Source organism: Acartia tonsa, chromosome 7, assembly GCF_053477335.1.
Source record: "Acartia tonsa isolate MP-2025a chromosome 7, ASM5347733v1, whole genome shotgun sequence".
In the NCBI taxonomy this organism is placed as follows: Eukaryota; Metazoa; Arthropoda; class Copepoda; order Calanoida; family Acartiidae; genus Acartia; species Acartia tonsa.
The window spans coordinates 6,762,317-6,778,489 of NC_137266.1; the positions used below are offsets into that span (position 1 = coordinate 6,762,317).

The 16,173-nt window shown below is 35.1% G+C and overlaps 1 protein-coding gene across 1 annotated transcript in view; it reads right to left on the reverse strand.

Moving 5' to 3' along the window:
- The window catches only part of LOC145324750 (uncharacterized), a 58,622-nt gene extending 44,327 nt beyond the window's left edge, over positions 1–14,295 (reverse strand). Inside the window, exons 1-3 of the mRNA XM_080167358.1 lie at positions 14,199–14,295; positions 13,503–13,565; positions 2,804–2,905 (exon numbers count right to left, since the gene is read on the reverse strand). Coding sequence (XP_080023484.1) covers positions 2,804–2,905; positions 13,503–13,565; positions 14,199–14,222 — 189 coding nt within the window. The 5' untranslated portion in view covers positions 14,223–14,295. The remainder of the gene's footprint in view (positions 1–2,803; positions 2,906–13,502; positions 13,566–14,198) is intronic.
- Positions 14,296–16,173: the final 1,878 nt, after the last annotated feature.

Genomic DNA, 16,173 nt, shown 5'->3' on the forward strand with positions numbered 1-16,173 from the left:
AATAAATCTCTATAGTATAGATGCATAACTTTTTGTCTGCTAGCAAATTGCTTTCTGCTCCTTTGAAGGAACTTGGCTGTGTTAAAATTAACGACGTTATTGCTGATATTCAAAGACCCGATTGAAAGTCGACAAGGGTTCATGGGGTGGTGACATACAGTTATTTTACCCCTTTTCCCTCTATTGTTTTACTCTAATGTTACAATATCTTTTCAATTCTATAGGGGTGTATCCACTCCTAGAATCAATAGGATAACTTTTTTATGCATCTCTAAAAAGCAGAGTACAAACTTAATGTCTTTTTTCACTCAGAAAGATGTAATTTTACAAATTTATGTCTTTTTACTTCATTGTATCAACAGATCCCAAGAGAACTAGGAAATAAAAGAGAAAGAGAGAAGGGAAAGGAAAGGACATGTAGAGAGTAATTTTACAGTCAATTTGTGGGCTGTAAAAATGGGTTGCTGTGACATAACAAGGATGGTAAATTACAAATTGATTTTAAATATTTAGACATTATAGACAGCAGCATTTCTTGGTGGATTCAATATTTATTTATTAATATCTTAAACTTTCCTTTTACAAGTATCCAAAAAATGTGGCTGTTGTAGATTTGTTTTTGATACAATATATTTTCAGTAATTTTAAACTTTTTATTAATGTAGCTTTTCTATAATTCATTTTATCTGTTTTTCCGCCCGTCCATCACTGACGCAATCTGGAAAATGGAAATCTCGGCCGCAATTCGAGATATTTTTTTAAAAGATTATCTAAACCAATGAGCATCAAGTATATAATTTACACAGTCCGTCGGTCTGGAAGTCAATATACAAATTTAGATATTAAAACATAAAAAAAAAAAAATTTCTTGATCAATCCCCCCTCCCCCCCTATATATCTATTCTTTATTTATGTCTACTGAAAATCTGTTTTTAAATTCTTAATTATTAATGCTTCCCTAATTATGCAATGGGAAGATAATAAATATTAATATATGTTTTTTATATATATTGACTTCTGACAAAAGATAGTAATAGATATGCATTATGTTTATAATTGTGTTTCTCGTATTCATTCGAATCCGGTGGATAGGAACCGGTTCTCATCCATACGAAAAAACTATGTATAGCATCGTATTATATCCAGCTTTCTACGAATATAACAATGTACAATCATAAAATTAAAACCAGTTTTTTTTAGCCCGTGCCTTCGGCACCTCGGGGCTAAAAAAAACGAGTTTTAATCTTATTATTGTACATTCTATATCCGCGGAAAGCTGTTTATAATACAATGCGATAAATAACTATTATTACTCATTATCTTGAAAGGAGAGTTTACAAAAAACAGAATATTTCTTAAATATTTTTTAAAAATTGTAGTATAAATTACTATTTAAAATCCTCATGTAAAAGTTACAGGATGTTCGTCTGTCTGAAGTTATAAACCTTCCCGGTACCTATGAGAAGCTACCCTGTTAATTATAACCCAATCGGTTCAGCGGTTAGAGAGATTCTTCGGTACAGACAAAGAAAGAAACAAACAAACATCCTTTTACTTTATTATTAGGATATGTTATTTAATGTATGTATGAAGAATCAGGGAGTAAGGGAGGGGACAATGGATCGAATATTCAATTTTTAAGTAGTCTCAGACTTTGGGGACTGGCTTAAAGGGAATGTGCACGAATACAGCAGATTCTTACTGATTTTGGGGACTTGCGCATCAATGCCCCGCTAACTATCTGAGCTAGTTTTGAATATGCAGACAGAAAAGTTTGTTATTTATCGCTGGTGTTAACAAATATTTTTTCCCAAGAAAATGTCTTTTCATGTATAGAAACTCTACTGTGATATTTATGTATTAAATAATTTAAGAACTGCTTGAATTTTGGGGTCAGTTATAAATATATTAGAAGGGTTGAGGGTGGTTTAAACAAGATTTTTCTAGTGATTAATTACAGAATGTTTACTACATTGTGATGTGTTGATAATTTAATTTTCAAGTAAATGATTTTTTTCTTAGAACTAATTTTGTTCTAAATCAGGTTACCATGATCCCCTTACAATTTTGGTAAAATTTTCTTGAAAAATCTGGTTTTCGTTGCTTTTCAGCGAACCCTCTTAAATTGAATTAATTGCCCATTGTCCCCTCCCTTACTCCCTGATGAAGAATGCATAATTTGTTATTAACACTTCAGCTGCTAACATGATTAGGAAATTAATCATCCAAAAAAATAATTATAGATCAAACTATATTGGCAAAAAGTTAATTAGGTCTTGTATATTATTTGGTCTTCATGAATTCTAATAAGATATTTTGGCAAGGATGACAGCAAATATTTTAGATGAATTTTAGTTTAATTTAGAGTATAACCTACATTTCAGTTGATGCAACTAAAATGCCCAAAAATGATACTAAATGATATCAGAAAATAAATCATCATTGCAAAAACAAAATTTAAGCAATTCTATAATACACTTCAAATATAAGGTAGAGTCTTTCTAAAATTGTATAAGAACAAAACAAAGTGATTAATATGTTTAATGTTCTTTTTAGTTAAGGTAAAGGTTAAGAGGGCAGGTCTATAGTACCCTATAGACATAGGAACCCTTAGCTAGATTATCAGGGGATAAAAATGGCTCGCTTTTTCCTAAAAAACTGTAACAAACAGAGAAGGTGCAATTTCATGGTCCACAAATAGGTTTGAGTGAAATCACAGATATCAGGACTTTTATTCAGTATGATTTTGTGTGGTCGTTTATTTCTGTGTACAATTTAAGATTTACTAAAATTGATAGCTTACCGCAGGTGGATCAAAAATGAGGACTTTTAGTATGACAACAACGACTGCAAGTAGGGTGATGCTTATCATGGCTACAGCTACTCCAACGTCATCAAGAAAAATCTAAAAAAATATAACAGTAATAGTTTCATCTTTAACTAATAGGAAAGTAAAAAGCTTAAAACCGCCCCAAGACATTTACAACCTAAACAATCATTTCTTATATATTATAGCAAAGGTATGTAAGTCTCAGTAACTGTAACTCAGTCTTATTGATTTGGATTTTTAAAAAGGGGATAAGAGGGCAATTTAAAAACCTGAAAATTCTACAGGATTAGTCTAATCAAAGTAAAAATGTTCTATAAATAACATACATGTTATGTAACCATTTTGTTTAATAAAGTAAGAGCTTTTGACTGTACCTTAAGATTTCAAAATTACTGAACCGATTGAGTTCCTTATTACAGTGGAGCTTTACATAGGTCCTGGATAGTTGTAGGGTATTTTGTTTATAGATTTAAGTCTCGGGTTATTATTTTTCCTGCATACCTTCCCCTCTTTCCGGTATTGATTCCTTTGATGCTATTACGATATAAAAACCTCAATCTAATAAATTACTGATCAGCAGTTGTAAAAAAATAAGATAAGATAAGATAAGATAAGATAAGATTTATTTTCCTCAAAGGTACAACATATTTTATTAGATATATATCATACATTAAGTTACTATGCTTTGATTGGTTTGATTCTTCTGTTTTGTTATGTTTGATGCAGGTTTGATAACAATATACATAATAACTATTATTAAGTACCTAGCATGGAATTGACCGAACTTCGTCTCCACCTAGTTACCAGGCCAGTTCGAATAGGATAAAAATAACATTTTACTAGAAAAATTCCATGCAACATTGTACCAGATAGTTGGCATAACCCATTTAGGGTTGTGGAGCCACTGGTGTACTTTGACGCTTGCCAAGCCGATACAATGTTATATGTGCAAATAAATAATAAATCTTAACAAGGATAGAATACAATATCTTGCTGTGTATTTCAGACATCCTCCTACTATCAGTTGCAACTTCTCCAAGCGTAAATTCGGAACAATTAAGGAACCAAAACCTTCAAAAGAAGTCGCTATTCCCGTTGTGATCCCTTTTTAGCTCTACCTAGACAGTTTCCTTTGTAACAGATTATTTTCATTATAGAGTGGAGTTATGTCCGGGTCTAAGGACATCTCCACACCAATAATTACAGGATAACGATAAATATCGCGATAACGCTGGTCCAATCCAAAAATCCAAATAAAATAAGATAATATATAACGTATCATGTACCTAAGTGAACAAGGTGTAATAATTGGTTTCGATTCCTACGGAATCTGATTTTTATTTCTTGAGAAGGGATATAATAATCCTCAAATGTACAAATGTACAATAAAAATAGGTCATGTGCGATTCCTACGGAATCTGATTTTGGTATTTTGAGATAATGGGAATGTATCCCTAGATGTGTAAGGTTCGATTCCTCCGGAATCTGATTTTTATGTTTTGAGAACTGGTCACAGCATAGCTGTGAATGGGGCATCAATATGGGGGGGGGGGGTGAGAGAGGAGGGGGGAGGTGAGGGGAGAGTGGTTTGTGCTCGAAAAACGTTTACATTAATCCATTAATTTCACTTTTTTTTTTGAAAGAGAAGGGTAAATGTAGGTCATGGTAAGATAAAAAGAAGGTGGCGTGCTATTGCGCGCACAATTTGGTCATAGCTTAGCTTTTAGTGGAGTTTTAATCTTACTGCTGTTTAGGCACGAAAATGTTCGGAGAGGAAGAATACCAACAAATGTGGCAGCCGCTACGCAATAGATTGACAATAACATATCAACGACTTCTCAATAAAGTTAATGGTGGCAATGTCAGTGAGGAAGTGCGTCGTGAGGTAGTCCGTCTACTATACCATCAAGGTTATCTAGAAACCGAGTTGGCACTCACTCTGTACAACCCAAACAAAGACTTGGAGTATCATGAAACTAAATTAAGTGAAATTGCTCAGCGGATAACTGCACAAGAGGGGGCCTGTCTCCAACTTTAGCTCCAGAAAGTGGCCACTACCGGTCAGGACCAGTTATGGTCAAGTTCTTTGCGACTTCATATACAAGATATCCGCAAAAATATTCGTGAAAACATCCGCAAAACATCCACAAAAATCAACAATATCAACAGAAAAAAAAGCTACAAAATCGTTACAAGATGTGTCTGATATGGCTATTAAAAAAAAAACTGTTTTGTGAGAAATAATACTGTTAAAATTTGAAAATTTGGAAAGGAATTTGAAAACTTAAAAAAAACATAATTTCAAAATGTACCATAAATTCATTGGTTTGTTTTAATTAATAAATCCTAGATATCTTGCTATGAACTTTTATTTTATTATTTGAAAGATGTATAAAGCAATAGGATGTCTGTTAATATGTTAATATGTTGCTATGGAATAATCTTGTATTAGCATCAAAAGAATAAGGATAAAAGATATAGGTTGATGAAGTGAGAGACCAGTTTATTAAGGGAGAGAAAACAAGGAATTGAAAAGGTGTAGGGGAGGAGGGGGGGGGAAAACGAAGAGAAGAAAAAGGGGCGTGGTGAGTGGTTTGTGCGCGGTCGTGGCTACCAGCCAGACAGACGGAGCGGCGCTTATCTTTTGGTATGTGCATGTATTTGGGGGGGGGGGGGGTAGAGGAAAATATGGGGTGGAAATATGGGGTGGGGGGAAGAGTGGTTTCCTGGTATAGCACAGCAGAATAAAGAAAAATGAAAATGAAAAAAGGGCAATGAAAAAAGGGCGGGAGGGAAACAATTGGTTGTAAAGCATAGGGGAAAATTGCGCGGGAAACGGAAGTGGGGAAAGTGTTATTACTAATTAATAATTTGAATTAAAGATTGCATAATGCATGGTATTAAAACACAAAGGGGGTATAAATATGGGGTAGGTAAGGTCAAGGGTCAATTGTTTCCAAGATGTCAGATCAAGAAGAAGAAGTAGGACAAGGCCAAGGTGCTATACCAGACGGGGCGCCGGAAATTCCGGAGGATGCTGGAGGTGAGGAAAATGTTCCCCTCCATGATCAGGTGCAGGAGCTCATCGCTATGCTCAATTCTAGCGATGAAGTCGATGATCCTGTACCCGTGCACGGCGTCCAGCAGCTGCTAAACCTCGCGGCAGTGCCTGATCTACTCCCATTTCCGGGGGTAGACAGGCGCTGTCTGGACCTCTGGTTTATGGTCAAGCGCAGGTTGATGGGCGTTGTGCACGAGGGCGACATGCTGATGTGGCGGAGATTCCGCAACGATGCCATCGATGAGGAAGTCCTCCGCATGCTGTATTCCAACTATGGGTTAGTCGTGAGGTTAATATCAGTAATGCCCACGTACGCCCGTTCCTTCCAGGCCAACATGGACGCCATCGCCACAATGGACCGCCTGGTCACCGTCCAGCAGGACCTTCTGGAGGAGCTACTCCAACAGGAACCAGACGTCCTCGACGACTCCAGCGACTACGACGAGTAGATGGCTATGCCCACTACTCATGAGCTTAACCAGTCTGCGATAGTCATCATAATAAATTTCGATATCTAAATTTAAATAAATAAAATATATTTTCGGCCAAAATTCAACCAAAACTTTGTTATTTTTATTATATAGATAGATAGAGGTTGCGCGATTCGTTAGCTACTGGAAAAAATAATATAAAGTCAAATGTAAAATGTAAAACAGTAAAATGGATAAAAAACAAACTATGCCAAGCTACTCTATACTTGGGTATGTGTGTGTCGGTTCCTACGGAACCTATTCGGTGTGGTTTGAGGTTAAGGAAATGCAGTTTTATTGTATTTTAACAAAATAATTTAATGCTTACAGAAAGTCGAGGGCTAAAAAGTACTAAAAAGTACGGATAGAAACTTAAAACAAAAATTCAAATTCAAAATTCAAAAGAACAGAGTTTTAATATTGGAAAAGCATTTGTTGAGTAAAAAGAAAAGAAAATATTTGCATTTTAAAACTCAATCTTATTTAGGTAATAAGTAAAACATTTTTGCTTGAAAATATTTTTATTATCAATTAGTTTAATTTCAAGTGGAAGGTTGTTAAAAATAGTTGGGAAAGAGTTAAGAGGGGCGTGCAGGAGAAAGTTTCTATTGGTGCCCGGTTCGTAAGCAAAGTTGTTCCTGTTCCTTGTGCCATACGTATGTCTGTCTTGAACAAAGTTCCAAGTGTTTTCAAAGATTTTGGGAAAAATGCCTGATTTATAGGCGTGCATGAATTTACAAACATTGAATTCAATTAATAGGTTGAATGGAAGTATGCCATTAGATTTAAAAAATTCAGCTGTGTGAGCTCTGCTTGGCAAGTTTTCAATTATTCTAATGGCTTGCTTTTGTAACTTAATAATTGGTGCTAACAGATACATAGGGCAGGCAGTGAACAGGAGACAACAATATTCGATATTCGACTTAATGTAAGACGTATAGAGTAGCTTTAGGTGTTTCTTGTCCAACAAATGACGCATTACTTTCATACTATAAATTATTTTAGACACTTTGCTATAGACTTTTTCAAGATGATAAGAAAACTTCATTTTCTCGTCTAATTGAATTCCTAAGTGTTTGATACTACCCTCGTTGGTACCGCTCACAAGATCCAACTTAGTGATTTTTGACTCATCATTTTCATTGTGATTGTTCATGTTTACATAAACTTCGAAGTTGGTCTTAGCAGCGAGCTCAGCGGGGGTGAGTATCTCTCGGGGGGAGGAAAAGACCATACATTTGGTCTTGCGGGGGTGTATGAGAAGCTTATTGGCATTGTACCATTGGGTCAGTCTGGGGACAAGCTCCCTTGCAAGGTTGATTAATTGAATAATATTCTGCTTTTCAATGAAGCCTACTGCGTCATCAGCAAAGAGATTGATTAGGATCTCTTCACTGCATGAAACCAGGTCATTGATAAAAATCAAAAAAAGAATTGGTCCCAGGACTGACCCCTGAAGTACGCCAATGATAATGAATTCAATTGTAGAGGAGAAAAGGCCCTTAAAAAATACACGCTGCTTCCTATTTGCATAGTAACTGCGGAACCACTCGAGTGCAACCCCCCTTATCCCTGAGTTCTCCAGTTTGCTAAAAAGGATGTCCCTATTTATCATGTCGAAACACTTCCTTATGTCCAAGAATATGGCCATGCAGGAAGCGTTTCGACTGAGTGCTTGGGTGATCATTGTGCTTAGGTTCAATACATTGTGAAAGGTTGAGATCCCTTTCATGAAGCCAAACTGGCGATTGCTAAAAAAAGACCTATCCTCTAAAAACTTAACCAGCGTATCACAGACATATTTTTCAATGGGTTTGGAAAAGTTATCAATGAGACTAATGCCTCGATGATTATCTGCCTCGCTGAGTGAACCTGATTTGTGAAGGACAACTATTTTGGAAGTTTTCATTTTTTCAGGAAAAGTGCCATTTTGAAGTGATAAATTATAAACATGTGTTAGGGGAGTGGCAATGGTATCAGCACAGCGAGACAGAACATACATCGAGACATCATTGATGTCTGTGGAACGCTTAGGTTTGATGCTACGAATAATATTAATAACTTTGAAGGGGTACAATGGTTCAAAGAAGAGGGAATCTTGACATGGGGGTGGTAAGTATTCAAAGAAATTTTTGGGGGTGGAAGGAATTTCAGGCCTTAGGGAAGACCCAATTTGACTAAAATAACGATTAAATTCGTTAGCTATTTCTTGGTCATTTTCAATTTTGTTAGGGCCTACTTGAAGGTATGTGCACTCAGGGGAAGACTTATTAAACCCAATGACTTCCTTAAGAGTTTTCCAAAGTTTTTTCCCATCTCCATTTGCATCCCTTATTTGTTTTCTATAATAGTCAATCTTTGCTCTTCTCACTTGCCTATTGTAATTATTCCTATAGACATTGTAAATACTTTCATTTTCAATTGTTTTATCTTTTAAAAAGTTGCTGTACAAAATATCTCTATGCAATCTACAACGCAATAAGTAATCTGACATGAAAGGCTGCTGGGGCTGGGTACGTTTGTTTTTTCGTTTTTTTCTAACTGGACATTTTTCATTATAAAGTCTCAAAAAGGTTGAAATAAAGTTATCGTAAGCTATGTTTGTATTGTCCTGACTTAAAACGTGATTCCAGTTAGTGTGGTAGAGTGCATAGTTTAAGGCATCAAAGTTTTCATCATTCAATTCTCTTTTTTCAAAAAAATCTGGAAGTTTGGGCTTATTTACTTTGTCTATTCGGAATGAATTAATAATTGGCAAGTGATCGGAAATTTTTGAAGTTAAAACAAAAGATGACATTAGGTTTTGAATAAAGTTACCTACCCCGAACAAATCAAGAAGGGTTGCAGTGGTTCTAGTAACTCTAGTGGCTCTGGTAACAGTATTTATTATACCGTTAAAAGAAAAAGACTCAATAATTCTCATGGAATTGCTGTTTATATTACTTATTTTAAAAAGGTCAAAATTGAAATCTCCCACAATGAAGTATGGTATATTTAATGCTGCTATTCTATCAATCAAGTCTAAAAAAAGTTCAAAAAATTCCTCAATTTCAGCATTGCTTTGATTGGGTGGGCGGTAGCAATTTAATAAACAAAATTTTAGGCCATTGTAGGAAATTTTTAAGCAAATAGATTCAAGGATATTTTCTTTAAATGAGAACTTATCAAATAGTTTATCTACTTTATAATATTTGCTTACTAGAATACCCACCCCTCCCCCCCTGTTATTTGATCGGAGTTTAACGTGCCAATCATAATTATTAATTCCATAGCAATCCATATTTACATCCTTATTTAGCCATAATTCTTGAAAGCATAGAACATTTAAGTGGATATCATGTTGTCTGAAGAAGTCTACAGTGGAGACAATATCATTATATTTAGAATGTAATGACTGACAATTAATACTAAAAATATTGAGAAGGTTTTCATTGAATGTTTTCAGTTTTTGTACGATACCTTGTTCACTTGAAAAAACACAATTTATTCCAAATTCATTTTCGAAGTCGTTAAAGTAATCGCCGTAAATCGGATTCATAAGATTTAGACCAATGTTATCGTTTAAGTTACCGTTATCCTGGTTAATCTGTTCATTAGGGAGGTTTGTCATAGTAGAGCTGGTCCAGGAGCACCGCAGGAGGAATCGTTTTAACGTCAAGTATGGACATCTGAAACACAGTAGATATTAATGGACAAATAAAGATAGTTAATATACAAAATATTATCGTTGAAACGAAAAAAATTACTATATTTGCTATGTTTATTCCGATTGCGTTTAGTTTATGTGTGTGTTGGGGGTGGCAACACATTTAAAAGCTAGTTTAGTTCCCCCTACTCATTTTCATACAAGTTCCATATATTTTATATGTTAATCAGAAAAAGAAAAGAAAACAGGGGTATGATTGAGATCATAGTTTTAAGATTAATATGCGACATAGACGCTCTATCAAATTTAAGTAATATATATATATATATAATATCATTATTATTGCTATAAAGTCCACGTCATATGGATCAGGATTAACTCAAAATATTCAAATCGTTCCGAAAAAAAACAATAACTATGCTGAATGTTTTTAGTTAGGTACCTTTTTTCGCTGTACAAGATACTTAACTATGTTGAGATTACCGCCTTTGTTGCTTTCTTGCTTTCTCTAGCTTTGGCCCTCGTGGCAACAGGATCAGAAGGTGCTGAGTCAACGGTAAATGCCCTCGTGGCAACAGGATCAGAAGGTGCTGAGTCAACGGCAAATGCAGATGCGGCAGATGCGGCAGATGCGGCGGCAGACGTGGCGGCAAGTGCGGCGGCGTGTGCGGCGGTAGGTGCGGCAATAGATGCTGCAGGTACGGCGGCAGACGCGGCGGCAAGTGCGGCAGTAGGTGTAGATATGGCGGCGGTCACGGCGGCAGGTGCGGCGGTGAGCGCGGCGGCAGGTGCGGCAGTGAATTCCTCGGCAGCGGCGGCGGCGGATGCGGCGGCGGCAGGTACTGACTGTGCAGCTGGTGCAACGGCGGCATGTGCGGCACTATGTGCGGCGGTTGCAGTTGCGGCACTACTTACAGCAGAAACTATGGGAGGAAACACAGCCAGGTCCTCAAGAGCTGGGGCAGGGGCAGACGTTAAATTATGTTGAATCGTGCTGGCTGGGTGGGCAGTAATTGTACTAAACTGCCTTGGGAAGTCATCTTCTGTTAAATCAGCCTGAATCGAGAAGAATGTTTTCCTTTCCTCAGGCGTTAGCTTGTTGAAACGAAGGATTGGCGGTGCCTCAGACAGAAAAAAATCCTCGCTTCCAGGTATGGGTTGAGCCATTTCCTTCAGGTCTTTGCCGAACGGGTTAAGGCAGCGTATCCAGCGGCTGCCGTTCTTGAGTTGGAATTGAACATATTGGCCAGCGACTTTGGCCCTCGAAATCTGGTTGGTGGCATATACAAAGGTCATGGTCTTCCTATTGAGGTCTGACATATCTTGTTTCGCCTGGACTAATCTGTTGGGAAAGAACGGGACCGGTGACACGTTATTCCTGGGGTTGAACCTCTTGACCTCGGCGTTGTAACGGTCAAGCACAGCCTTCTTATTGTTCATCCACGCGTCAAGGTAGGATCTAGACATAAAACGAAAAATAAAAACGGGGATCTGGCCCTTTGTATATGGGAGCATATGAGCACGCTCAACGATATCACAAAAATGTGAGGGGATATATTCTAATTCCCCTCGTTTAACGGCGGCTTCAAGGGTGGGCCTTATAATGTTTCTGAATATTATAAACTCAGTGATATTTTCACGGCTCCATGGCTGCTGAAAGTTCACTATTCTACAACTCCAATCGCGACATCTTTGCTCTCTTATCGAGTTTTGTAGAAGTTGAAATTTTACGAAATTTTCTCTCGACGATTCGACAGAGTTTAAATAGTCTTTTTGTTGTGTAATCGTGGTCCTAATCGCTTTTTGTTCACTTGCAACAGATTTAGCATCGACGAAATTTTCAATGCCTTCGATAGATTGTATTTTAACATTTAAATCTGAGACTCTCAATTTAATATCGTTTATTTCGGTTTTATGACTGGCAAACGTACTATGAATAAGCTCATCCCTTACCTTGGCTATATTCGCATCGTATTCTTTAAACTTAACATCCAAAGCTGCGTCCAAATTTGTTTTAAATTTTGACCAATATTCTGGGTTGTCACACGTACTACAGGCCATGATGAAGTGAAGATGGCGGATCCGAGGGCGCTGAGTGAGTGTGTATCAGCTGACCAATAGTGGGACGCGAAAAAATGTTAGCCAATGGGAGAGCTTATTTGTCGGGAGTACTTTGCGCCGGTAAAATGTTGCCAGACCGATAAATTATCAAAAAGATTTAGAGAGTGTTTTCACTATAAATTGTTCATTAGATTAAATTAAAGCGATTAGGTTACACATAAATTTAAATTTTTTAATTCATTAATGTTTTATTTTCACTATTTGTGTTAACAATTGACCGATACGTTAACACATACACATTGCCAGGCCTAAATACGAGGTGCCCTCTGGCTACAGTGTCTTCCCTTTCCTCCAACTGCGGAGTGACCACGGGCAGTGGGGAGAGGGGAACTAGTTGAGAGAGAGGGGGAAGGTAGAACTGAGCTTAACACATGGGGTAGGGCGGGGAGAGCTTGCAAAATGCGTGTTCTCAGCCCGACTCTCTGAACTAAATAGACCAATCAATCAAAAAGTTATTAAAATTAATCTTAACCCGCTCTATATCAATTCATATTTCAAATGCAATATGTACAAAAAATAAAATAAAAAATGCTAAATAGAGGAATACATATGATAAAAAGGTTTCAGCAATATTTCTATTGAAAACCACAAGAAATGCAATAAAAAGAAATGTTGTAGAGAATATTTTCCAATAAATTCTATTGTTAGATTCTCTTTTCTAATATTTCATCTCTTGACCTTTTAATTTAAATATTTGTCTCTGGTTTATATATAACAGATAGATAGATGTACACAGAGAATGATAGATAGATAGATATATAGATAGATATATAGATATATAGATAGATAGATAGATAGATAGATATATAGATTGATAGATAGATATATAGATTGATAGCTAGATAGATAGAAATATAGATAGATAGATAGATAGCTAGATAGATAGATAGATAGTTAGATAGATCGATAGATAGATCGATAGATTGATAGATTGATAGATTGATAGATTGATAGATAGATAGATAGATAGATAGAATAGATAGATATATATATATATATATATATATATAGATAGATAGATAGATAGATAGATAGATAGATAGATAGATAGATAGATAGATAGATAGATAGATAGATAGATAGATAGATAGATAGATAGATAGATAGATAGATAGATAGATAGATAGATAGATAGATAGATAGATAGAATAGAAAGATAGATAGATATTTCGCCCCTACATAAATTTCCCCTCAAAAAAAATTTAAATGTGGGGTGGCCAACACGCCCCCCTCCCCTAATTTTTTTTCTTTTTTCTTTTAAAATCTAAACTTTAAAATGGGTTATCAAATTCAACTCCCCCCTCCTCAAGTGCCCCTAGAGGGCTCTAGTGGCCTAGCCGCTAGTAAATATATATATACATAAAATAAATAAACCTGTCTCTCTTTTTTCCGCTTGATTTCATCTTCAATTTCTCTTTGAGTTTTCTCAACCACCACCTCAACAAATAAAAGGATAATCGACAGCATGAAAATTACCAGAAAAGTTTTAAAAAACAAGGATGACAACATCACTTAAAGTTAAGCTTTGAAACGGTACAACAAACGAATATTAACACTTGTAAAAAGTCAGAACTGAATAATAAGAATATAAATGTATAAATGTCGAAACAAAATTGTAAAAAAATTGGTTGAAAAACTGCTTGAATACAGGATAATGTCCAAGGACATATTTACATATTTAGGACTCGATTATAGAGATGCTTTGCTTATAAAATTGTGCTTTGTTGTCCTAGGAATCAAACCTGTTAATAAGTAAAATAATACAAAGTTACGTTCATGACGGACAGACAGACAGACAGACACATTTAATTGCTAGAGTAGCATAACAGATAAATATTTATCGAAAACGTAATAAAGACAGCTTTCCTCGGATATTAAAATGAAAAGTTTTGTTAGTCCCGAGGGACCAAAGCCCGGGTTAACAAAACTGGCATTAATCTTATGATTTTTTTAATAATCTTAGAAAATTTTCTGTAATACGATATATGGCTTAGAACCGGTTCTAATCCAGAGGATATTAATCGGTTTTAAAGCCATACTGGAAAAATTAAACCAAAACTTTTTTCATACCTCCACTTCCTCCAACTCTGTCATTCTGATAATCTGTCAACTTCAATAGTAAGCAGATTTTTATTTTTTTTCTGAAAACAAATATATTTGTTAATATATGTTATAAGATGGTTAAACCTAATACAAAGATTTGGGAGAGACATTGAATACTTTGTAATTGTAGAAGAGATTCACTTCTGTTGGACAAACTAACATTATTTTTTGTCAGCTTTGAAAGTTTATATCTTTGTGTCATATTAATCTAAAAATCATTAATTGCAAAAATCATAGATATTATCTAATATTTATACCATATTTTGAAAAATCACCAAGCAAAGTTGTAAATTGTTAGAACAATTCTAACATACATAAATTAGCGACCAGATCTATCCGTTACGAAAGGACTGACCGACTTTATAAATATAAAAGCTATGCTTTTAGAGTTTCATAATGATGTAGCATTTCTTTCACAATATATTGAATAAAATTGTGCTTTGCAAATGAAGTATGCTAAATGCTTCTATAGTATTTTGCAAATTAAGTTATAAAGCAATTATGCTTTATTTAATGCCTTTAGTGCGCTATTTACAGGGATCATAGGAGATAAGACAATGGACGATAAATAGATGTATTCACTAAATCATAAATATCAAAATTATAATTCAGTATACAAATATTATTGGCGAAATAGTTTGGACACTTCTAGTTTATTCTAACCCATCAAGATCTAATGAAAGATCTAAAGCCAATACATGAAAAACGTAATTTCTAAATTAAGGGGAGGGATATGGCTTTATGAATGAATTACTCCCTGGCTTTTAAAACAACATTTATAATATAAACAAGGATGATAACATCCATATGTAGCTAAGCTCAAAAATTATGAATGGATATTGGGAAAATTTACTATAGTGCAGTGTCATACAATAAACATTTAACATGATAAAATAGACCTTTAAAATCACGCAACCTTTAAAATCTTGAAAACTAAAAATCTAGGAATCGATCTAGCACCTCAATTAATAAACAAATCTTTATGAAACTTGATGGAAATATTTATAATATGAGCATACTCCATCCCTGATAATTTTAGCCGTCAATTTTGAATAGGAATCGAGAAAATCAAGAAAACCTAAAAATCTAGGAATCGATCTAGCATCCAGATTAATAGACAAATCCTATCAAAACTTCGTAAAAATAGGTAGAATCTAAAATTAATTAATCCCTGAAAATTTTAGCCCTCTATCTTGAAAAGGAATTGAGAAGATCACGCAAACTTGAAAACCTAGAAATCGATCTAGCACCCTAAATAACAGACAGATGGACAAAACATTGTATAGATTAGATGTGCATATGTCATAAGAATCTTCCCTACAAATTTCAGCTGTCTATCTTGTATAGGAGCTGAGAAAATTACATTTTCCCCATAGCGTTACGAACTGACTGACTGACGGACAAAGTGAATTATAGAGTAGCTACTAATAAAAGAGGTAGGTCAATATCAACTTGTTTTAAAAACTTGAATAGATCCTAAAATTAACTTCAGTTTAAAAGGTTTGTAGGACTAGGATATCAGGGTTAAATGAACAATTATTATCATAGCGAGACGTCTCTACAATTTGAGTGTCCGTCTGTAAAAATAGTAGTATACTGACAATGATGTAATTAAAATGATCATTCTCTGATTTATCCATACGACATTAACAGCTATCAAAGTTTTATAACTATGTTTTTTCATTCGTTTTCTGAAAATCTTTTGAATTTTTATACTGGAAGTCTCTAAAGAACGTATCCTAACTTTTGTGATTTTTATTTAACCCATTCGCAACGAGCTCCCAAAGTTCAAAGTTTTGATTCACCGGGCTTCAACAAGATAGATTCTTTCAATAATTACTCAACAGAATTCAAAAAGTAAGGTGCCAAATTAAAGATCTTACTATTTTTGTTCATAATGGCAATTTTCTTCTTTTTTTTGTTGTGTTTCAGTACCTTAAAA